The sequence below is a fragment of the Symphalangus syndactylus genome, chromosome 1 (assembly GCF_028878055.3).
Source record: "Symphalangus syndactylus isolate Jambi chromosome 1, NHGRI_mSymSyn1-v2.1_pri, whole genome shotgun sequence".
In the NCBI taxonomy this organism is placed as follows: domain Eukaryota; kingdom Metazoa; phylum Chordata; class Mammalia; order Primates; family Hylobatidae; genus Symphalangus; species Symphalangus syndactylus.
The window spans coordinates 108,635,001-108,658,162 of NC_072423.2; the positions used below are offsets into that span (position 1 = coordinate 108,635,001).

The window sequence follows — 23,162 nt, forward strand, 5'->3', positions numbered from 1 at the left end:
TGGCCACACTGTCTAAAGCAATCTACAGATTCAACACAATTCCCATCAAACTACCAAGTCATTTTTCACAGAACTAGGAAAAAATTAGCCTAAAATTCATACGAAACCTAAAAAGAGCCTGCATAGCCAAAGCAAACCTAAGCAAAAAGAACAAAGCTGGAGGCATCACCTTATCTTCAAACTGTACTACAAAGCTACAGTAACCAAAACACCATAGTACAGTTACAAAAACAGACACATAGTCCAATGTAACAGAATAGAGAGCCCAGAAATAAAGCCACACACCTACAGCCATCTGATCTTCAACAAAGTTGCCAAAAATATGCAATGGGGAAAGGACTCCCTATTCAATAAATGGTGCTGGGATAGCTGGCTAGCCATATGCAGAAGATTGAAACCGGACCCTTACCTTTCACCATAAACAAAAATTAACTCAGGATAGATTAAAGATTTAAGTTGTTCTTTTTTTTTTTCCTGAGAAAGGGTCTGGCTCTGTCACCCAGGTTGGAGTGCAGCAGTACCAGCGCGGCTCACTGCAACCTCCACCTCCTAGGTTCAAGTGATCCTCCCACCTCAGCCTCCCAAGGAGCTGGGACAACAGGCACGCCCCACCAAGCCTGGCTAATTTTTTTGTATTTTTTGGTAGAGATGGGGTTTCACCATGTCGTCCAGGCTAATCTTGAACTCCTGAGCTCAAACCATCCACCTTGCTCGGCCTCCCAAAGTGCTGAGATTACAGGTGTCAGCCATCTCGTCCAGCCAGGATTAAAGATTTAAATGTCAGACTTCAAACCATAAGAATCCTAGAAGAAAACCTAGGAATCACCATTCTGGATGTTGCCCTTGGGAAAGAATTTATGACTAAGTCCTCAAAAGCAATTGCAACAAAAACAAAAATAGAAGAGCGGGACCTACTTCAAGAGCTTTTGCACAGCAAAAGAAACTATCAACAGAGTAAACAGACAGCCTGCAGAACTGGAGAAAATATTCACAAACTATGCATCTGACAAAGATCTGATATCCAGAATCTATAAGAAACTTAAACAACTGTACAAGGAAAAAATGAATAATCCCATTTAAAAAATGGGAAAAAGGGGCCGGGCGCAGTGGCTCAGGCCTGTAATCCCAGCACTTTCGGAGGCCAAGGTGGGCAGATCACTTGAGGTCAGGAGTTCGAGACCCGCCCGACCAACATGGAGAAACCCCGTCTCTACTAAAAATACAAAATTAGCCGGGCATGGTGGCACATGCCTATAATCCCAGCTACTCGGGAGGCTGAGGCAGGAGAATCGCTTGAACCCAGGAGACGGAGGTTGCAGTGAGCTGAGATTGCGCCATTGCACTCCAGCCTGGGCAACAAGAACAAAACTCCATCTCAAAAAAACAAAAAAAAAAAAAAGGGAAAAAGGGCCAGGTGCGGTGGCTCACATCTATAATCCCAGCACTTTGGGAGGTCGAGGCAGACGGATCACCTGAGGTCAGGAGTTCAAAACCAGCCTGGCCAACATGGTGAAACCCCGTCTCTACTAAAAATACAAAAATTAGCTGGGCGTGGTGGCAAGCACCTGTAATTCCAGCTACTCGGGAGAGCAGCAAAAAAAAAAAAAAAAAAAAAAAAAAAAAACAATCACACATTGCTTTTTTTGTTTAAAAAGCAAAAAAAAAATCACACATTTTTTAAAAAGCTTATAGATCATGCCTGTAATCCCAGCACTTTGGGAGGCCGAGGTGGGCGGATCACGAGGTCAGGAGATGGAGACCATCCTGGCTAGCATGGTGAAACCCCGTCTCTGCTAAAAATACAAAAAAACTAGCCGGGTGTGGTGGCGGGCGCCTGTAGTCCCAGCTACTTGGGAGGCTGAGGCATGAGAATGGCGTGAACCTGGGAGGCGGAGCTTGCAGTGAGCCGAGATTGTGCCACTGCACTCCAGCCTGGGCAACAGAGCGAGACTCCGCCTCAAAAAAAAAAAAAAACCTTATAGAATAAGGATTTAAGAAAAAAATATGAGAACACATGGACACAGGAAGGGGAACATCACACACCGGGGCCTGTTGTGGGGTGGGGGGAGGGGGGAGGGATAGCATTAGGAGATATACCTAATGGGTGCAGCACACCAACATGGCACACGTATACATATGTAACAAACCTGCAGGTTGTGCACATGTACCCTAAAACTTAAAGTACAATTAAAAAAAAAGAGGGAAGAAAGTGAAACAAAAAAATATATATATATACATTTTATATATATACACATTATATATACATATAAATTTTTTTTTAATGGAGTCTCACTCTGTCACCCAGGCTGGAGTGCAGTGGTGTGATCTTGGCTCACTGCAACCTCCACCTCCCGGGTTCAAGAGATTCTCCTGCCCCAGCCTCCTGGGTAGCTGGGATTACAGGCACCCACGACCAGGCCCAGCTAATTTTTGTATTTTTAGTAGAGACGGGGTTTCACCATATTGGCCAGGCTGGTCTCGAACTCCTGACCTCAAGTGATCCACCTATTGCACTCCAGCCTGGGTGACAGAGCGAGACTCCATCTCAAAAAAAAAAAAAAAAAAAAAAAAAACAGTTTTTTTAAAAATTAAAAGTTTATAAAATAGAAAAGTTGGCTGGGCACAGTGGCTCACGCCTGTAATCCCAGCACTTTGGGAGGCCAAGGCAGGTGGATCACGAGGTCCCAGCTGCTCAGGAGGCTGAGGTGGGAGGCTTGCTTGAGCCCAGGAAACTGAGGCTACAGTGAGCCAAGATCACCCCACTGCACTCCAGGCACTCCAGCCTGGGTGACAGAGTAAGAACATGTCTCAAAAAATACACTAAAATAATAAATAAAAAGAGCTTCCTTGGAGAAACAGCTGGTTTCAGGACTGGACCTGGGAAAGTACATAATGAGCCTGGAAATTCTTGCTGTGCCAGAAAGTAAAGTTATCTTAGGGGCATCTTGCTAATAAATCATCATCTAAGGGTTTTGAAGAATGATGGAAAAATGGTAAAACGACACAGGAATTAGCTTGAAAAGTCTCCCGCTGGCCAAATCTAGGACAATTTGAGCACCAAAATTTTTTAAAAGTAGTCAATTGTAACCCTTTGAATAAAATAAGGATCCAGGAGTCCATATGGATAATGAGAGACCTGGAGATGAACAAAAAATTGTTTGAGGCCCCACCAAGTCCACAGGGCAATAGGCAGGACAGTCTCAAACAGATGAGCCCTGAGGGAGCTCCACCCTGGAGTAGCACCAACTTCCTATGGGAAGGTTCCCTGGAGAAGGCGATGCCCAGAATGGGGAAGGCCAAGCGGGGACTCACGAGGGGACTTTGCGAATCCGAGGCGTGCTCAGGGCCCATTGCTTGATCTTGCTCAGGCTCTGTTCACTGATGACACGCTGGCCGTCAGAGGGTATGCAGTCCACATACAAGTTGTAGAGCAGCAGCGCCTCCGTGTTCTTGCGCAGGGCGTTGGCCTGGACCACACGTTGTGCGAACATGCAAGGGTCCTCAGCGCAGAAGAGAAGCTGGATCCGTGGCACCCAGTACTGACAGACCTGAAGGGGTGGCCTTCCTGGGGGCCGGGTGAGAGGGAGAAGGGGACACGCAGTCAGGCTTTCTGGGCTAAAACATTAGGTTCCGGCCGGCTGTGCCGTGGATGCCCAGTGGCCCTGAACAAATTGTTTCCCTCTTCTGACCCCCTGCTGCATCTGTGAAATGGGCATGACGACACTCCCTGCCCGGCCCAACTCACAAGGTGTCATGGATGGATGGGAAAGCACTTAGACAAGGCTGGGGCGCAGTGGCTGACACCTGTAATCCCAGCACTTTGGGAGGCCGAGGAGGGAGGATGCTTGAGGCCAGGAGTTCGAGACCAACTTGGCCACCATGGTAAAACCCTGTCTCTACTAAAAATACAAAAAAGTAGCTGGGGTGTGGTCGTGGGCGCCTGTAATCCTAGCTACTTGGGAGACTGAGGCACGAGAATCACTTGAACCCGGGAGGAAGAGGTTACAATGAGCCAAGATTGCACCACTGCACTCCAGCCTGGGTGACAGAGCCAGACTCTGTCTCAAAAAAAAAAAAAAAGAAAGTATTTAGACAAGGAGTTATACAGGCATGGCTGCTCAAGTGCCCATCCCTTGATCCCACACCCAGGGCAGGCATCACTTATTGATGGGACTTGGGCTCAGAGCTGACATGCCAAATAATGCCCACTTGCCCTTTCTGGGGTCTCTGAGTGATGAGTCCTCTGGTCCTCACTGGTCAGGGCGTTGGGCAAACAGAAAAGTAGAATTCAGACCTGATCTGGCAGTGCCCTGGGCGGAGTTGGCCTCAGTCACAGGCCGGCCAGGCCCAAGCTGGGGGTCTACTTGGGGCAGCGGCAGGACCTCATACCTTCAGGGGTGACCCCTGCATTCAGGATGGGCCTCCCCATCTCATCTCGCACCAGGCCTTTCTCGTCTGTCTTGTGTACCAGGTACAGCTTCTTCTCCTCGTCGTAGTCCAGGACGCCGACCTCGCACCATTTGTACTTCAGCTTCTGACTCTTGGGGTCCTCTGAAATAGGAGGGGAAATTCCACCAGTGCCTCCTGCCATGGGGGCAGGAAGGGGCCTCTGAGTGCTGGCAGCAGCGCTGGGAATGGGTCTCAGAGATCACCAGTCTGGTGTCTCTCCCGCTGGGATGCCCCTCTCTGCTCCAGCAGAGGCAGGGCCCTGTTTCCTCCCAGCTGAGCTGGGCTCTGAGGAACCCCGTGCTGCAGGCGGAGCCAGAAAGACCAGGCTTCTCTGCCCTGGTGCGCAGCATAACCTCCACCAGGGCAGAGAGACACGCAGGTCAACGGGAGGCTGGGACAGGCGGCACGAAAGCCCCAAGTTAAAGGAGACCTGCTGAGAACCCAGTTGTAAAGGTCATGAATGAGTTGGACCCCCTTCAAGGTGACCACGGCCAGGGTGAAGCCCTCCCCACAGGCTGCCCCTGGCTGCTCAGTCCCCGGGCCCCTCATCTGAGAACAGGGCACAGCAGGGCAGGGCAGGGCAGGAGCCGCTCTTTGGTCAGGCTGGGCCTCCCACTGGTTTCCTGGGCTGAAAGCCTGTGCCCACTTCTCTAGCTTACCTCCCGCCGCTGCCCCTCACACATTTCTCTCCAGCCACACTGTATGTCTGGCTATTCCTGTGAGTTTCGACCTTGTTCCCACTGCAGAGCCTCTGCACTGGCTGTGCCCTCGGCTTGGAACACTCTCCACTCAGGTCGCCTCATTGCTAGTTGTTCCCTTAACCAAGGAGAAACCTCTGTGCCTAAAATAGCACCCCTGTCCCAGGCACTCTCTGACTTGTTACCCCATTCTGTTCCTCACAGTGCTGAAAGTCTTACTACTTATGCATCAGCTCCTGGTTCACAGCTGACCTGCTCACACTAGTGTCAACTCACTAAGGGCAGGAGCGACTTTGTCCCATCTCAGTCATAGCTGTGTCCCTGGGCCTGGAATGGCAACTAGTACCTTGCAGGTGTTCGATAAACTTTTGCAGAAGGAAGATGCACACACATGGTGCCCAGCAGAGCAGCCGCAATACATAGTGGCTTAAAAACAAACTGAGGCCAGGCGCGATGGCTCATGCCTATAATCCCAGCACTCTGGGAGGCACAGGTGGGCGGATTGCCTGAGCTCAGGAGTTCGAGACCACCTTGGGCAACATGGTGAAACCCCGTCTCTACAAAAATACAAAAAAATTAGCTGGGAGTAGTGATGTGTGCCTGAAGTCCCAGCTACTCGGGAGGCTGAGGCACAAAAATTATTTAAACCTGGGAGGTGGAGGTTTCAGTGAGCTGAGATAAAAACTGTTTATTTTTGTTTTGTTTGTTTCTGTTTTTGTTTTTGTTTTTGAGATGGAGTCTCGCTCTGTTGCCCAGGCTGGAGTGCAATGGCGTGAGCTCCACTCACTGCAAACTCCGCCTTCCAGGTTGAAGCAATTCTCCTGCCTCAGCCTCCTGAGTAGCTGGGATTACAGGTGCGCACCACCACGCCCAGCTAATTTTTGTATTTTTAGTAGAGACGAGGTTTCATCATGTTGTTCAGGCTGGTCTTGAACTCCTGACCTCATGATCCGCCTGCCTTGGCTTCCCAAAGTATTGGGATTACAGGCATGAGCCACCACACCTGGCCCCCTGGTTTTTTGTTTGTTTGTTTGTTTTGTTTTGTTTGAGTTCTACAGACTGGGTTGAGGAAGGAAGGGCTGGAATTCTCAGGAAATGCTCCCCACCTGTTGACACCAGCTAGCTGAGTAAAGGATGGGTAAAGAAGGCCTACAGCTCACCTATTTTGCTTCTCTGTTTTGCTTTTCCCTTCCCTTCCTAGTAGATTGCCTTTCTGAAAATGCTGGCCTTGTCTCGGCTCAACTCAGATGAAAAGATGTCACTGGAAGCTCCCAGCAGAAAACAAGAGGTCCCCGGCAGAGCCCCTCCCTGCTCACCCCTCCTCCCACCCATGCCACCACCCCAGACCAGGGCCATGTGAAGGGGTGTAAGCAGAGCACCTTGGTGGAGGCTGCTGCTTGGTGCATTTAAGGCTAATGCAGCCCCAAACCTTCTGGTTTTATCACCAGGAATTGGCGATCTGGGAACAATTGAGTAAATTATTTTTGTAATTAAGTCCAAAATAAAGGGAACATTCTGGGCTTCTTGTCTAGTTCAGAGAAATTGATTCTAGCATTAACATGTTTTTAAAATGAAACATAAATTTACAGCCTGCTCAATGGACTCACTGTGCAGTCTTAAAACCAGTCATGGCTCTCACAATCCTGCTTCCCACCTGGAGCTGACCTACTGGGCCCACTCCCCACTCACAGCATCTTGTCCACCCATCAGATGGGGAGCAGAGCAGCCTTCAGCCCTGCACAGGGGAACAGCCACCTCCAAGTTCCCAAATGATGGCTCACACCTTCCTAGGATGTTGCATCGACACCCAGCCGTGCAGGCCGAGATGTCAGCCATGGATGCCCACCTGGCACTGCTTTCCACAGCAGGAAACGGGAGAGCCTCCACAGCCGCTGGGGCAGGCCTGAGGCCAAAGGAGTAGCCAGGGGCACTCCCTGGGCAGATACGGACAAGGCCAAGACAAGGCAAACCTGTGTGGCATGGTGAGGTGTGACAGTGGTTGTGGATGGGTGACAGTAGGCGAGTGTGTTTCTGTGTGGTGAAAATGTGTACATGAGAGCGGTTGTTGGGGGTGTGTATGACAGTGAATGTGCTTGTCAATGTGTGTGATGATGGGGATGTGTGTTTGTGAGCAAGTGTGTGATGGTGTGTGTTGTGCACACAAAAGTGAAAGCTGAGAGGCCACGGTTAGAGCTGCAACAATGGGGCTTCTGGGTGGAGGGATGGAGAGTGGAATTGTGCCCCTCGTGCATGTTTCAACATTCCCAATGAGCATGTACATATTTTACTACCAATAAATCAACGATTTTTCAAAACACTAGACAGCTGTCCCTTTTCCAGCTCTCCCAACAATGCTCTCCCTGGTCCTTGCATTCCTGCCTCTGTGAGGCCAGCTCCTAGGCCTGTCTACCAGCTGAGAGGTCTTGAAAGACCCCTCACCTCTGGTGGCTGCCAGGTCCCAGGGGAGCCCAGGAGTCTGTGACAGGGCTGCTACTGGAATGAGATAGTGCCCCCACTCCAGACTGGCCTTGCTCACCATGCCCCAGGAAGTCATCAGTGGGCAGGAGGGCTTTTCCTGGGACAGGTTTCCTGTCCAGAGACCCTGGCTCCAAGCCCATGTTGATCCACTCTCTGGGAGTCCGGCAGTCAAAGTCCTCATTGTCAAATACCTGGAAGAAAGCAGGCCAACATTGGGAGGAAGCAGCTCCTCTAGTAGGGCCCAGGTGGGACTGGGTGTGCCAAAGGATGGGGTGCCTAAGTAATCCCCTCCCCAGGTGAGAGAGCTGCAAGGTGGGACTGGGGGCTGGGGGCTGACCCTCTCCACTGCTAGGACTGGGAGTTGAGCCTCTCCACTGCTGCTCCCAGGGGTACACAGCATCTGGTTGGGTGAAACCCTAGATCCCCATCCAGCCAAGCCACCTGAGGCTCAGGCAGAGAGGTGTCCAGGGACCCAGAGCAGGTGGTGGGTTCTTTCTCCCACTGCCCAGGGCCACCTAGCTCAGGACCAAGGGAAGAGGTGGCCCTTGGGTTTTCCAGGGGATTCTACTTCAACTTGGAACTGGTGAGATTCGGGGCTGTCAGGAGGCAGCCCTTAGCTAGACTCAGCTTTACCTCCTTACAGGGACCACCACGCGAAAGACACTCAGGGCTGCAGAGAGGAGGGGAGGGGAGGTGAGTGAAAGCCAGAGCCAGGCCATGCTCCCTCTTTCTCCTCCCTGGATTCGTTTCCTGATTTATACCTCAAGGGGGTGGCACTGATTCCCTCTTCCATCCCTGCTCTTCTCATTTCAGTGAGCCCAGAAGCAGCTGCCTACCCTGAGGCGGGCACTGGTCAGGGAGGACTACTCCACAGTCCAGCTGGGCTGCATCTAGGTTGCACATGGGTGGCACGGAGGCCGAGGCCAGGCATACAGGCTGCCCAGGGAAGAAGCAAAGACTCAGCATTCCTGGGAGGCTGGGGGCCCCACCTGCCCCATCTAGGATGCTCAAAGTACCTAGGATGGGTTCCTATTGTTGACCTGCCCTGTTTGACAAGAGTGCTGGTGACTGGTGTGGGAATCCCCTTTCAGATCTGACTCCTGAGCTTCCACTGAGGTCCTGCACTTCTGCCCCTGTCCCTCAACCATCTGTGGAAGCCCGGCTCACCTTCAGTGGGAGGTAGATGGGGAAGAGTGGGTCATGGCCCTGCTCGATGGTTTGGGGATGCTGGGGGTCCAGGTGCCTGGGCATGAGCTTGCTGGAGTCGATGCCCTGGCTGAACAGCAACTGCTCAATGTCCAGGCTCAGGTATTGCTGTTTCCTCCTGGTCAAGGGCAGGGAGGGGACCTCAGGATGGCTTGGCTCGTGTGAGGTGGCTCCATGGGTGTCCACAAGGGCCTACGGGGTTGTGGGGACAGGGGTGTGGCCGAGAGACCCCTCTGAAGCCCTCCGCCCCTCTGAGACTCATCAGGAAGTGGTGTGGTGGCTGGGGCTGGTGTCCTGGGCTCCAACTGCCCTTCTGTCCCACCCCACAGTCCCATTCATTGACCTCAATGCCACCTTCCCCAACTCCATAACATGTAAATTGTTCCTATTAAGACACCAAAGGGCTAGAAGATTCAATCTAAACACTTGTGCACAGGCTCTGCCATGAAGATTGTCACCTGGCGATCTGAAGTTCCTCATCCCGAGATGGGTGGATGCCACCTCCCGGACAGTCTCCCCACAGCCCACTCAGCCGTACCTCTCGATCTCAATCTTGCGAGGACGCTGGCCTGGCAGCACCTGGAAAGGCACCTGCACCTTGGGCTCGTAGGCCTGCAGTGGGAAGTCAGTCTGGGTGAGCAGCTGGGTGGTGGACCCGATGCACTGCTGTTCCATGCGCTCCTGGAAGTCCTCAGGAACCTCAAAGGTTCCAACTGCAGGCAGAAGCAGGAGCAGGGGCTTCGGGGCTCAGGCCAGCACCCAACAACCAGCCTCCACCCCATAAAATAAATCACCAACCAGGTAGTATGCTTTGGCGTGTGGGAAGCTCAGAGCTTGCCTGTGGCTGGGCAGTGGCTGGGAGAACACAGGCATGGCACCAGGTGTCCTGGGGCTATGAGCCTGGAGGGACGGTGGCTTCCAGAAGGTCTGTCCTGGCCCTGCTCTCCCTGTCCAGAGCCAGCATGCTTGACCACTCCTTTCCATACCACCCAGCACCAGGGGCCATTGCTCAAGCCAGGTGTTGAGTTCAACAAGGGAGAGGGTTACCACTGGATAGGAAGATGAAATGGGATGGTCTCCTCCCACCCCTACTGCAGAGGCCCCCTCAGCATATCGGAGTCTGATATTCATTCCCTGAGGCCATTGCCAGCTTGAGGCATCCTGGATACTGTGGGTGGCTCCACCACTCTGGCCCTGCAGGACCCTCAAGTCACAAAATGACTGTCCCTACTTAGATGAGCAGGGTATACAGAGGCTTCCATTCCATACCTGGGGGAAGGGGAGTTGGTGGGGAGAGACCCATTGATAGGGTGACCATCCATCTCAGTTTGCCCGAGACACCAGATGGTCAATGGAGAAGGACCCACTCAGTGGCCAAGAAGGAGCCAGGGCGAAGAGACCCATGCCTGGCCTCCCAACCCTGCTGCGTCCGCGGGCCAGGGCAGGCTACCCCAGCCCTCGGGCAGCAGAGTGAATGTCCACTACTGGCTGCCGAGAGCCCTGACTGACACTACCTTGTGCCACTAGGGGCTGTTTTTTCTCATGTGGGCAGAGCTGCCATCTGCCGATCACCCCCTGCCCACCCTGCCATGTGTGGCAGGAGCACCATTCCCAATACCCCCAGTGCTGAGATCTGTGGTTAGTAATCATTTTCTGGGTCACAGATACTTGTGAGACTGTTGGAAACAATAGGCCAGACCCTCAGATAAGTGCGCAAATGTACATGCTTGTGATGTTTTCTAAGGCCTGTGGGCTCCAAGAGGACTGGTCTGGACAGTGGCAGGAAGGAGCCAGGTCTTTCCTGGGGGTGGGGAGGAAGGGCAGACAGGGGGAGCCACAGGGCATCTGGGCCTGATCCAGACGTCCTGTCTGCCAGGGGAGAGGCACAAACCCTGGCCAGGTGGGAGGCCACCTGCGCAGTTCCTCACCACCACTCAGAGCTTCTCCTGGAGCCCCTGTTCTCCCCTCTGCCACTGGGGAAGGCCCCTGCAGACCTGTCCCAGTGTTCGCCACCCCAGCTGTGCTCTGAGACTCTCCATGAGCCTGAGAGGAGAGGCCCCCTTTCCTCCTGCAGCAGGGATCTCCCAGGCATCTATCTGAGCCAGGTCCTATTCTAGGTGCTGGGGCCCCAGCAGGAAGCAACTCAGACAGTCCTGGCCTCTTCAGGGCCCACATTCCAGAAGAGGCAGAAAATACACCCATATGCCCTTCTGACCTCAGCCAGGGAAAGAAAGCTGTGGCTCTGACCCCTGGCAGCCCAGCCCAGCCCAGTGTCAAGGTCATGGCTCCACTAAGAGTAATGACTCGGTAGCTGTGGCTGAGCACTCAGCATGAGTGGGAATTTGTGAAGCACCCTGTTTCTTATTATCCCTGCTCCACAGTTAAGGAAGCTGGGGCCCACGGCCAAGAAAAGGCTGTCTCCCTGGGGCCAAAAGCCTGCTTTGAAATACCTACCGGGACCCACTCACACAGCCCTCCTGAGCACTGACCTCTTGGGGTGAACTTGTCGAGGTCAGCCTGCCGCAGGAGGTTCTGGCTCATTCGGGGGCCACGACACACCTCCTGAAACCAAACCATGGAGCCCTGAGTATGTGTCAACCTCCCAGGGACAGGCAGGACCCGGGAGGGACCGCGAGCCCAGGCGCCTCCCTTGAGGCCTACCAGGGAGCATTCCAGGAGCACAGGAGCGGGCAGAACCAGTGAGTATGCACAATTCCCCGTTCAAAGGCCACAGTGGGCAACAAGCTGTGGCTACCCAGGACATCCTGGCCCCACCCCATTCTGGTCCAGCCCAGCTCCCTCTCCTTGATCTGAGAACACTCCACAGTGCATCCCGGGGCTGAGCCATGAAGCAGGTACTGCAAGGCCAGCAGGTATCTCTGTACATACCTCCTCTCCCAAGGGCCACTGGCACTGCAGGTTTAATGCATATCAGGGGGTCCTTACCCTGTCTTTCTTGGCCCCTCCCTGGCCTAAAGCCTAAGGCTGCCTGGGACCTACAGGACTCTGAATTCTCTCCTCGTCATTCCCTCCCCTCTTTCCCCTGCCCCCAGCCTCCTCCCTCTATCTCTCCCCTCGCATTCTAGCCTTCTTCTTCACACAGCCATGCCCTCTCTCAGGGACCCCAGGTCTTTGTACCTGTTGTCTCCTCTGCCTGGAACATGCTCCCAGGCCCCACTCTTACATCCTGTCTCTTAGATCTCAGCAGTCCATCACCTCATCTGTGGAACCTTCCCAACCAGAGCCAGGGGAAGGGGTCTTCCCTACCAAAGCCACTGCCCCACGACAACGACAATAGGGACGTGGGCGTCTCATCCCTGCTGCATCTCCAGGGCTCCATCCAGGGCCTGGCACACAGCAGGAGCTCAGTAATGAGTTGTCAAATGATGGACAGATGGATGGGTGGTGAGAAAAATGGATAGAAGGATGGATGAGGGGGGAATAGGGGGTAGATGGATAGAAAGACAGATGGACAGATTGATAGACAGACAGCTAAATGAACAGATGGACTGACTGATGGGGAGAAGGATGAAAGGATGGGTGAACGGAGCCCAGAGGAAGGGTTGAGGCTTGGTAAGGGATGGCTGCCATACTCACCCCAAGTTGATCCAAGGTTCCAGGGCTGAGGATGTCGGAGTAGAACCCACGCTGCTTCATCAGCGGGTACTTCTTATCAGTGCCTGTCAGGGGTGACTTCCGGGGCTGCCCCAAGTCTGAGAGTGTGGGTGGGGCCGGGGGCAGGGGTAAATGTGGGAGCTTGGGGTCAAGGGCTGGAGGATTTCCCAATCCATAGTCTGATCCTGGAAGAATCTTCCCCGGGTTATATTCTAGGCCCCTGTGGGTCCCCGCTTGGACTGCAGGAGCACTGCTGCACTCTGGGCCCTGAGGGGTCCTTCCTGGGCTATAGCCTTTACTGTTAGGCTGCTCCATGCTGCTCCTCAGGGAGATGCCCCAGCCGAAGTTCCTAGGAGAAGAACCCAGCGTCAGTCAGCCCTTGCCAGCCTCTGTCTCAGCCCCCAGACACATGGATGCCTAGACTGCCTGCCTGCCACAAGCCCCAGCCCATGACCCATGGGTAACAGAAGAGCAAGAAGGAGGGAGTGGTCTCCTCTTAATCTGGACAGGCATACAGTACCCCAAGTCCCACCAGGAGATGGTAGGGCCTGCCCTGGACACTGCATGTGAGAAATGAGCCCACCCAGAGTTAAGGGCTGAGTGAGGGGAAGCACTGCAGATGCCCCCAACCCATGCATGCGACTGCACTTGTCCATCCCTCTCCCCCATTTTATAGCGCAAGGCCTGACTTCTCAGTAGCAGGAGATAGGGAGGGAGGCCCAGAGCTTGCTCACCCAGTAAATTTCCCTAAAATGACTTTCAGCCAGTAGCAGCCCCGGCACCCCCAGCCCAGCCCTGCTAGACTTCCCTACCTTTTTCCAATGTGGTGCATGAGCCTCCCTAGCACCTGTGAGCGCTGGACCATGCCCTGCCTCCCCTGTGTTTGCCCACTCCACTTCCCCCAATACCCTGGAGCCAGAGGACTAAATGGTCTCCCCAGCAGGACCCCAATCCTGACCCTCCATTGGCTCACAGATCTACCAGCAACAAAATAGCATTCACCCACCCTGGCTCTCAGGGTCAGATCAGCTCAGGAAATGTATACCCTCCCGTCTTATGCAAAGGGAGTAGCAGATGCCGCCAGGGTGCATGCACAACCACCACCTGGAGGACAAGGGTTTATAGAGTTTTTACTGTGGGAGGAGCAAGCCCTTGCAAAGCCACTGTTGCTTTTGGCTACCTCAAAATTCATCACCACGGAGAATCCTTGGGCAGGAGGACATGACAAGGAGAAATTGGACAAGGGTACGGTGAAGAAGAGGTTTGTACATAATGCTAGTGCAAAAAATAAAAAGGGGGTCTACAATTATCTCAATAAAAATTGCAATTAGAAAAAAAGAGGCCGGGGCAGTGGCTCCCTCCTATAATCCCAGCACTTTGGGAGGCCGAGGCGGGTGGATCACCTGAGGTCAGGAGTTTAAGACCAGCCTGAGTAACACGGTAAAACCCCATTTCTACTAAAAATACAAAATTAGCCAGGTGTGGTGGCACATGCCTGTAATCCCAGCTACTTGGAAGGATGAGGCAGGAGAATCACTTGAACCCGGGAGGCAGAGTTTGCAGTGAGCTGAGATCGCGCCATTGCACCCCAGCCTGGGTGACAAGAGCAAAACTCCATCTCAAAAAAAAAAAAAAGAAAAAAGAAAGAAATGGCCAGGCTTGGTGGCTCATGCCTGTAATCCCAGCACTTCGGGAGGCTGACGTGGGCGGATCACTTGAGGTCAGGAGTTAGAGACCAGCCTGGCCAACACGGCAAAACCCCATCTCTACTAAAAATACAAAAATTAGCTGGGTGTGGTGGTGCACACTCGTAATCCTAGCTACTCCGGAGGCTGAGGCAGGAGAATCGCTTGAACCCGGGAGACAGACGTTGCAATGAGCCAAGATCATGCCACTGCATTCCAGCCTAGGTGACAGAGCGAGATTCCATCAAAAAAAAAAAAGAAAGAAAGAAAAGGAAAGCATCTTAACGAAAGGAAATACAGGCCTAGCCCAAGCAAGTCCTCCTTCCCCAGCCCCATCCCATTTTCCCATCCCTTCTGCACACTGAGACAAAGAGCCAAGAGCTTGAAGAACAGGGCACTCTTTCTGCTGGGTGTTTTGTGCTAGTGTAGGCCTCCTGATGGATCACGGCAGGGAGCCCTTGCTTGCACTGACTTGAGGAGTGGGGTGGGTGGCCAGGGCTATCTAGAGCAAAACTACCCAGCAGTGCTGAAGCAGCATGCAGCAGCTGAGTCCATTTCTAAGAAGGGGATGGTGAGTTGTCAGGGTGCCTGAGGGCCGAAGAAGGGCAGATGGGGCTCTGGCATGAAGCCCCAGACACTCAGCCCAAAGGCCGACCTGCCTCCAAACAGTTGGGCCTGCCAGGCCTCCCCCAGCAGAACTCTGCTCCCTGAATCCAGTCTCTGGTGGCCAGCTGCCTCCCACGGCAGGTGCTGAAGATAATGCTGAGTCTGGCCCCCCCGTCTAACAGTCACCAACCCTTCCCGGAGCACCCTAAAGAACAGAGGACCCCTTGGGGCTCAGCTTCATCATGCTGCAAACCCACAGATGTCTGTTTCATCTTTGAACAAAATCACCCAACAGAGCAGGGCTTGGAGAGGCCAGGGTCCCAGCTCCACAGGAGAGCATTCCATTCCATGACTTCCTCAGCTCTCAGATGGGCCTGAACATGCTTGGTTTGCTTTACTGGTGCATTATAAGGAGTTATAAGGATCTTCGGAGATAACAGATGTGCAAATGTCTAGGAAACTGCAGGGTTGCTGGGGGCAAAAGGAATCCATAATGGATGAACTTGCTGCCCCGGTAAACTGTTTCCCTCCATGCAAGCTGGCAGTGGGGGGGATGCACCGAGGTGTGTCCCAAAGAAGGTGTGAGAGTGAGCTGCAAACTCAGAACCTGTTTCCCCTCCATCCCTCAGCCCTTCACAATGGCTCCCTTCCAGCTTTGCCCCAACTTTGTGCACCTGTGCATTACCAGTATACTCAGGAGCTAGACAGACAGACAGAAAGAAAGACCCAGTCTGCCTCCTGCCATGGCCTCATAGGTGACAGCAGTCTCTGCCTGGGAATAAGTGTGACTGGCAGAGGGGAGAAGGACATGGCTCCCAGCAAGGCCTCTGCCTCTGGTCATTCTGGGCAGTTCCCCCTGTGTGTTGAAGGGAACTGGCCAGTGAGATGGCAGGGGTGGCCCTGGTGGGCACAGTGTTGGGAATGGTGAATGTTATTGGTGGCTTAGACTGATTTTATGCATCATCTCATTTAAACTTCTGAGGTGGGAACTGAGAGTATCCTCATTTCTCAGAGGCAGGAAAACGAAGCTCAGAGAAGTTAGGTGACCTGCCCAAGGTCACAGAGCCAGCAAGAGCCACAGTTGAAATCTGAACCCAAGTTCTTCTTTCTCCCCACTCAGATCACCTGGGAGCCCTATTGGCTTGAGCCAGAGGAAGCTTCTGGTTGGATTCACTGACATTCAACCCCACTTGACTCAACCAGTAGCCAAGCACTTGGCTAAATAGACACAGATGAATAGGGGTATTCCAACCTCACAGCAGGTACTACTATTATTGCCAATTTACAATTGAGGAAACTAGGGCCCAGGAAAGTAAAGAAACTTGCAAAGGTCACACAACCAAACACTTGGCAGAACCAGAATGGAAACTGAGGTCTTCACTTCTGGCTGACCCAAAGGTCCGTGTTCTAGCACCGCAACAGTGGTTCTCCAACTGGGTGCTGAGATTCTGCAAAGTGGGTGCCTGTGGGGAGCCACATAAGCAGGAGGGCTTCTATGCCACTCACCCCTGATTCAACAAGGATCCTGCACCTTTATCCATTTCACACCCCGGGGTTCTGCATAAGCAGACAAATGGATCTGTGACTTTAAGGGATTTGGGAAGTATCTGCCCTTGGGGCGACCAGGCAAACAACACCATGACTGGTTATTGCTCCCCCAGGCTTGGGGTTCTCTCCATCGTTTTGAAGCATTCATCTGATGCAAACTGCCCCCCACAACTGTGTCTTTCCCCTCCAGTGTACGTCTCCCTGTATTATATGTGCACATCTGTCTTTCCTGTCAGCTGTGCAGGCATTTTCAAGTAACGCTGATCTCTGGAAACTTGGCACCTAGCACCTAGCATGAGACTGGCATGGGCTTGGCACACAGCTGGTGCCTAGAAAGTACTTGCTGAATGATTGTGTGAACAAATGAACTAATGGATGGGCGAAGTGGAGAAAGGAATGAAGTTGACCTCTGTAACAACTCTCGTAGAGATCTGGAGAGGGATTGGGTAGCTGATGGGACTGCCACATGCTTAGCATGGGGATGGGGCCCAAAAACCGGTCTGGCAAGTACAGGACTTGACAGCAAGGCGAAGTGTTTAAAGTGCACCTCCAGGCCGGGAGCAGTGGCTCACGCCTGTAATCCAAACACTTGGGCCAAGGCGGGCAGATCACCTGAGGTCAGCAGTTTAAGACCAGCTTGGTCAACAGGGTGAAACCCCGTCTCTACAAAAATACAAAAATTAGCCGGCATGATGGTGGGTGCCTATAATCCCAGCTATTCAGGAGGCTGAGGCGGGAGAATCACTTGAACCCGGGAGGTGGAGGTTGCAGTGAGCCGAGATCGCGCCATTGCACTCCAACCTGGGCGACAGAGCGAGACTCCGTCTCAAAAATAATAAAGTGCACCTCCCTTCTTTCCCTCTGGCCAAGGCTCAGCAACCAGACTCTTGGGAGACCCGATTCCCCACCCCCGTCCACTCGCCCTCCGCTCCTTTTCGAGGTCCCGCTGCCCGCGCTGGCCCCGCAACCCCTCTGCCTCACCGACCTACCGGTTCCACCGAGCAGTGCGAGGATGCGTCAGCCCCGTCTCTAGGGAGGGACGCTAGGCCGTTGCTAAGGGGCGGGGCCATCCGGCACCGCAGGGCGGGAGCTTCCGTCCGCGAACCTCCCCAGCCCGAACCCATACCTACTCACCAACTCCAGGTCTCGATTACTTCCGCCCAGGACGCTGGGACTGGGGTGTTCCAGCACATGCCCCGATCAGCAGGATTAGGGCCGGCCAGGGAGCGTCACTCTTCTAGGCTCCATTACCCACCCATCTTCCCTCCTGTGCCCTTTTAGAGTAAGCAGCGAAACAGCTAAATGCAGCGTGAGAACTTTGATTAAATCCTGATTTAAATACATATACATATGTAAATAATTTGGGGAGGAATAATTGGAGAAATTTACGAATTGGAAGTTGGCATTTAAGCCACAGCTGCGGGACAGCTTGTCAGGCACTGAGGAAAAGGTGGGTTCTGGTTCTCCTGGGGCTTGGCTCACAAAGCCACACCCACCCATTGCACGGTGACTCCACTCAGGCCGCCGCTTCCGCTGGGCAGCGGATGCGCCCAACACCCCTTGGCTCAAGCGCCCACCCTCCGATGCCCCTCATCTGCTCTCAGGACCTAGCATGGGTTCAGGTTTTGATCCTCCTACCCTATTCTGAATATGGAATTATTGTTAATTTTCTTAGATGTGATAATGCTACTGTGGTTGTATCAGACTGTCCTTAGTTGATGTGGCCTGAAATGTTTCAAGAAACACGTCAGAATGTCCGCTACAATTTCCTTTCAAATGGTTCAGCAAAAATTATACATATAGGTAAGCATAGCTAGATAAAAAGAGAAAGAGGAGCTAAAGCAAAAGTGCTGCAATATAACAATTAGGGAATCTGAAGGTCACAGATGTCCACTGTACCAGTCTTCCAATTTGTTCTGTAAGGGAAAGAAGTGGTTTACAAACCAAAAGAACCAAAAGAAAAACATCATCCCATCTGTACCTGAGAACCCCTGCCCAGAGCCTTCTCAAAACTGGCCCCATTTCATAGATGGGGAAACAAGACTTGATGAGACGGTTAGTACCAGGGGAGGTCATAAGCCCTGATGTTGAATTTTACTTGGCATTTTAGTCGTGCTGGCTTGGTGCCAGGCCTGTTGCTGGGCACTAAGTGTCTGGAACCGAATTGGACCCTATCCCCACCATAAAGTGTATTGAGTGGGAAAGATGGAGAGGCCAGGCCATGAGGAACCTAGAGGCAGGGTGTAAGCTGTGCCTGGAGACAGTGGTTCAGCTCTTGCACAGGCTTCTGCTTCCTCTGTCTAGAACCTGTCTCCATCCACTCCTGCATCTGGCTGGACTCCTACTCACCCTTCAAGACCTGATGCTGGTGCAACCTTTGCTGAATCCAAACTGTGGTTTTTTCTTGTTGGCATTCACACAGATACTCAGTGATCACGGCAGAAGGAAGAAAGGAGCGTGAGGGGAACTGGAGGCAAGGTGTCCACAGCTCTTAGAAGGGACAGGGACCCCATAGCCCTGTTTAGGGCAGTCTGGCTGCTCAATGGGTCTGGGTATAGGCTGAGTACCCCCCTTGGCCTGTAGAGAGGCACCTGCTTCCCTGCTTTTGCCTGGCACTTCCCACACTGGGTACAGCTGTCCAAAAAGCTGCAGCATCCATCCGGGTTGCCACGGCAACATCAGCCTATGGTGGGACGTCAGGGATGAGAGGGGCAGAATGCTAATCCTGGAAAGTTGCCAAGCAACACGGTGGGCTGGTGACATCACAGGGGCTGTGGCTGCTGGACAGATGGACAGGCCACAGCTGAAAGGGTCCACTCTCAGGAGGCCCAGCTCACAGAACCACTCACTGCTTACCATGTGATGGTCACTGCTGTTTCTCCCAACTGGAGAATGGACTTGAGGGGTGGGGGCCAGAGGGTGCTGCTTTTACCAGCAGCCCTGCCAGCTCCACTTCGTGCCTCTTCAAGGGCAGGATGTGGATATGACTGCCTCCCTCCTCCCTGGAAGGAGACCGTGAGTCAGTCCCTGTTCTCCTGGGTCTCAGGGGCTACCCTCTAATGCACTGTCTTCTCCCATGGCTGCGCAAGGGTTCAGGCTTTGGTCTTCCTGCCCTGTCCTGAAGGCTACCATACTTACCTTGCTCCCTGGGAAAGGAGCAAGGGGCTGAGCCATGACCCACTGGACTCCTGCCCCTCTTGTGATGGGAGGGCTATCTTTTGCCCCGAATAAGCTGGAAGAGAGGTCAGCCTTACCCTTGTTGAAATGGGAGGACTAGGTTTCTATAAGAGTTGGGGAGTCACCGCCCATCTCTTGCTCAGATCCCCCTTGCTGAGGACTCTGGTGGCCTGGAAGCTAGGGGATTGGGGCAGATGGGCTGCTTAGGATGCCCTGGCCCAGGGCCATGCCTTTCCAGCATGGAGTCTGAGGACATGGCAGGTCTGCATGCCCCCTCCCCTGTGTCTCCTTGCTGGCTGAGACGGGAGCAATGCTTCACTGGCTGCAGAGATGAAAGCCCCTTGTGAACGGGCAGCGGAATGGGCCCTTCATGTGGCCGGCCAGCCAGAACGGAAGGTGACAGGCATCCAGACTGAGTGGCTGAGCTACCCGCTCCCCACCTGCCCCCAGCCTGCCTCTTGGGCCCCCAGGATCTTCCTCTGATTTTCTAGGCCTGGAGCTCTGAGCTATGCCACGAGAAAGTGAGTTGCAGGCATCGGGGGCGGGGGGTGTCAGAGAAGGGACTGGGTGAGGTCTAGGATTCACCGCCTCCCCAGGCCTCCCCGACATAAGCCTCCCTGCCATTGCTCAGCTGCCCTCAGCAGTTCTGACCAGCATAATCATCTCTTTGATGAATAAAAATGGAGAAAAATTAATTCTCCTTTGATCCACATGATCACCTTGACAGACAAGACCTTGAAAGCCCAGAGCTCAAACAAGGAGTAGAACAGAGTTTCTCGTGGGCTGGAGGACTGGAGACCACTGGCCCATGAACAGACAATCTTCATCCATCACAGCCCCCACCTAATCCCGTGCCCACATTTACTCCTGTGCAACCTCCCTGCCAGAGTCTCTTCCCTCTTTGTTTTTCTATGATCTTCCATCCCATCTTGGGCTACTTCTCAGGACGCCCTCCCTGAGTGCCTTGGCCAACAGAACACACACTCTCCTCAGGGCCCCAGAGGACCATGGTCAGTACCACTTGGTAGATGACCTTACAATGGTCACTGCTGAGTCCCTCACCGGGACATTGGGCTTGAGCTGTGGGCTAGTGACATCACAGGGGATGTGGCTGCTAGACAGATGGACAGGCCACAGCTGAAAGGGTCCACTCTCAGGAAACCCAGCTCAGAGAACCACTCACTCCCTACCATGTGATGGTCATTGCTGTTTCTCCCAATTGGAGGGTGGACTTGATGGATGGGGTCAGGGGGTGCTGGGGCAGAGGCACAGCTTTTCTCAGCAGCCCTGCCCATGCGTCAGTCCAGGAAAGACCCATAGAAATGACTGGAAGATACAGCAACCCACATTGGGGCCATCACCTCAAAGATAGTGGCTGTTGACACCAGCCCAGTTGCACATGACCCCACATGATCTCACCCTCACCTCCTCTCCCCCAGCCTACTTTTCTCTGACCTCCATCTGAGGGTGCAGGATGCTGAGGCTCTATGCTCCAGGAGCAGCGGCCCGAGGGGGGGATGCCTGCTGGTCCCCATCTTCCTGGGCCAAAGCGCCAGATGGCAGGCTCTGAGACAAAGACATCTTCCACAGGACATTTCCCAGGGGGGCTCTAGGAGCTGCACAGGAAACTGTTTATTATAATTAGGCTCTGAGCACCTCTGATTTTCCCTCAGTCCCAAGGAGTTTGGTGAGCATCAGCTGAGTAATATCTTGGCAGAGTGGGTGACTTCATCAACTTGGCCCTGTGACCCATCAAGTGCCCCCACTCCCACCTTCCAGGGAGCCTGGGTTTGCTGAGGCTTAGCTGGGCCCTCCCATCCACTCGTCCCCCAAGGCTGGCCACTTTGTGGACCAGACTGCCAGCCTGACCTTTCATCCACCCCTAGAAAGGGCTCTGGACGGGGCAGGAGGCCTGGATTCTTCTGATGACTCACCAGGCAAGTCCCTTCGTTTGTTAGACCTGTTTTTCTTCTGCACAATGAGGAACAGAAACCTTACCCAGCGTCATGGTGGGGTTATCAGTACAGAGTGGTGTGAGGGACACTAAGACTTTTCCTGCCCCGACTACTTCCATTCCTGGTAAAAGCACTGCCCTTGCCAGACCTCCAGGAGCGAGTGTGTAAAAAACTCCCAGCAGGTCAGTAAGGAAGGGTTTGTTCCAAAGAGATGGAATCCCTCACTCCCAAAGAGGTGGGGAAGCCCTCCTCCCCACCACCCCTTGCAAATGGCCTGCCTGCTTTGGCCTAGGGACATTCAAACAGCTAGGGTGGCAGTTAGAGCTGACAACTTCCTTGGCAGTCCGCTCCCACACTCTGGGTCTGCAAACTGAGGTGGCAAAAAGGGAGAGGCCTCACCCAAAGTCATGGCAGAGTGGGACGGGAACCTGGGGCTGTACTGCAGGATATAGGGAGCCGCAAGGAAAAGACCATGAGACAAAGACCCGTTGCCATGAGAATCCCACTTCCCTTTACAGGAGGAGGAGGGACATCTGCCTGGCCTCACACTCCTCTCACTCCTTGTCCCTCCTCCACTCCACCATCCTCACATTCACTGAGGTGGGGCATCAGGGAGCTGGCAGGCAGGCCTACCTTTTGCACCAGACACTGATAGTTGCTAGAGTCTCAGTTTCTCTGTTTATGGAAGAACTGGACTGTCCATCACCAGGGCCCCCAGCCAGCCTCCAGCTGCCCCCTGTGGAGCACTCTCCTCCTGGAGAGTCCTCACCCCACTGTCTTTCTCTTTCCTCAGTACTCCTGATAGGCCACTCGAGAGCCTGGCACTGGCTGGGCATGACGGCTCATGCCTGTAATCCCAGCACTTTGGGAGGCTGAGGTGGGCGGATCATTTGAGTTCGGGAGTTCGAGACCAGTGGGCAACATGGTGAAACCCTGTCTCTACTAAAAAATACAAAAATTAGGCTGGGCATGGTGGCTCACACCTGTAATCCCAGCACTTTGGAAGGCTGAGGCAGGCAGGTCACGAGGTCAGGAGATCAAGACCATCCTGGCTGACACAGTGAAACCCTGTCTCTACTAAAAATACAAAAAAATAGCCAGGTGTGGTGGTGGGCGCCTGTAGTCCCAGCTACTTGGGAGGCTGAGGCAGGAGAATGGTGTGAACCTAGGAGGCGGAGCTTGCAGTGAGCCCAGATCGCGCCATTGCACTCCAGCCTGGGCAACAGAGCAAGACTCCGTCTCAAAAAACAAAACAAAACAAAACAAAACAAAACAAAACAAAACAAACACGAAGATAAGCCAGACATGGTGGCGCATGCCTGTAGTCCCAGCTACATGGGAGGCTGAGGCAGGAGAGCTGCCTGAACCCAGGAGATAGAGGTTCCAGTGAGCCGAGATCAGGCCACTGTGCTCCAGCTTCGGTGACAGAGAGAGACTCCATCTCAAAAAAAAAAAAAAAAGAGCATGGCAATACTGGGTCTCCTGCCCACTTGCTCTGTACCCTTGGAGGCCTCTGGAAAATGTCACCTCCAAACCTAAGCAGTGACTCTGAAGTGTACAGAAGGGGCTCAGGTCTCCACGTGGTCCAACAGATGCGGCCCTGAGAGTATGACCCAAGATACCCCCATCTCTGTTCTCTTCCCAACCTGGCCTCAGCCCTCCCTCCAAGCAGAGAGAAACTGGCCCTTGCAGGCCCTGAAGGCAGGATTGGCTGCTCCCAGTTTTCAGATGAGCAGACTGAGGTC

The 23,162-nt window shown here is 53.4% G+C and overlaps 1 protein-coding gene across 1 annotated transcript in view; it reads right to left on the bottom strand.

Moving 5' to 3' along the window:
- DNAH1 (dynein axonemal heavy chain 1) overlaps positions 1-19,136 on the bottom strand; it is an 83,780-nt gene extending 64,644 nt beyond the window's left edge. Inside the window, exons 1-8 of the mRNA XM_055274669.2 lie at positions 17,420-19,136; positions 12,429-12,795; positions 11,321-11,393; positions 9,370-9,544; positions 8,793-8,949; positions 7,684-7,816; positions 4,390-4,551; positions 3,313-3,565 (exon numbers count right to left, since the gene is read on the bottom strand). Coding sequence (XP_055130644.2) covers positions 3,313-3,565; positions 4,390-4,551; positions 7,684-7,816; positions 8,793-8,949; positions 9,370-9,544; positions 11,321-11,393; positions 12,429-12,795; positions 17,420-17,478 — 1,379 coding nt within the window. The 5' untranslated portion in view covers positions 17,479-19,136. The remainder of the gene's footprint in view (positions 1-3,312; positions 3,566-4,389; positions 4,552-7,683; positions 7,817-8,792; positions 8,950-9,369; positions 9,545-11,320; positions 11,394-12,428; positions 12,796-17,419) is intronic.
- Positions 19,137-23,162: the final 4,026 nt, after the last annotated feature.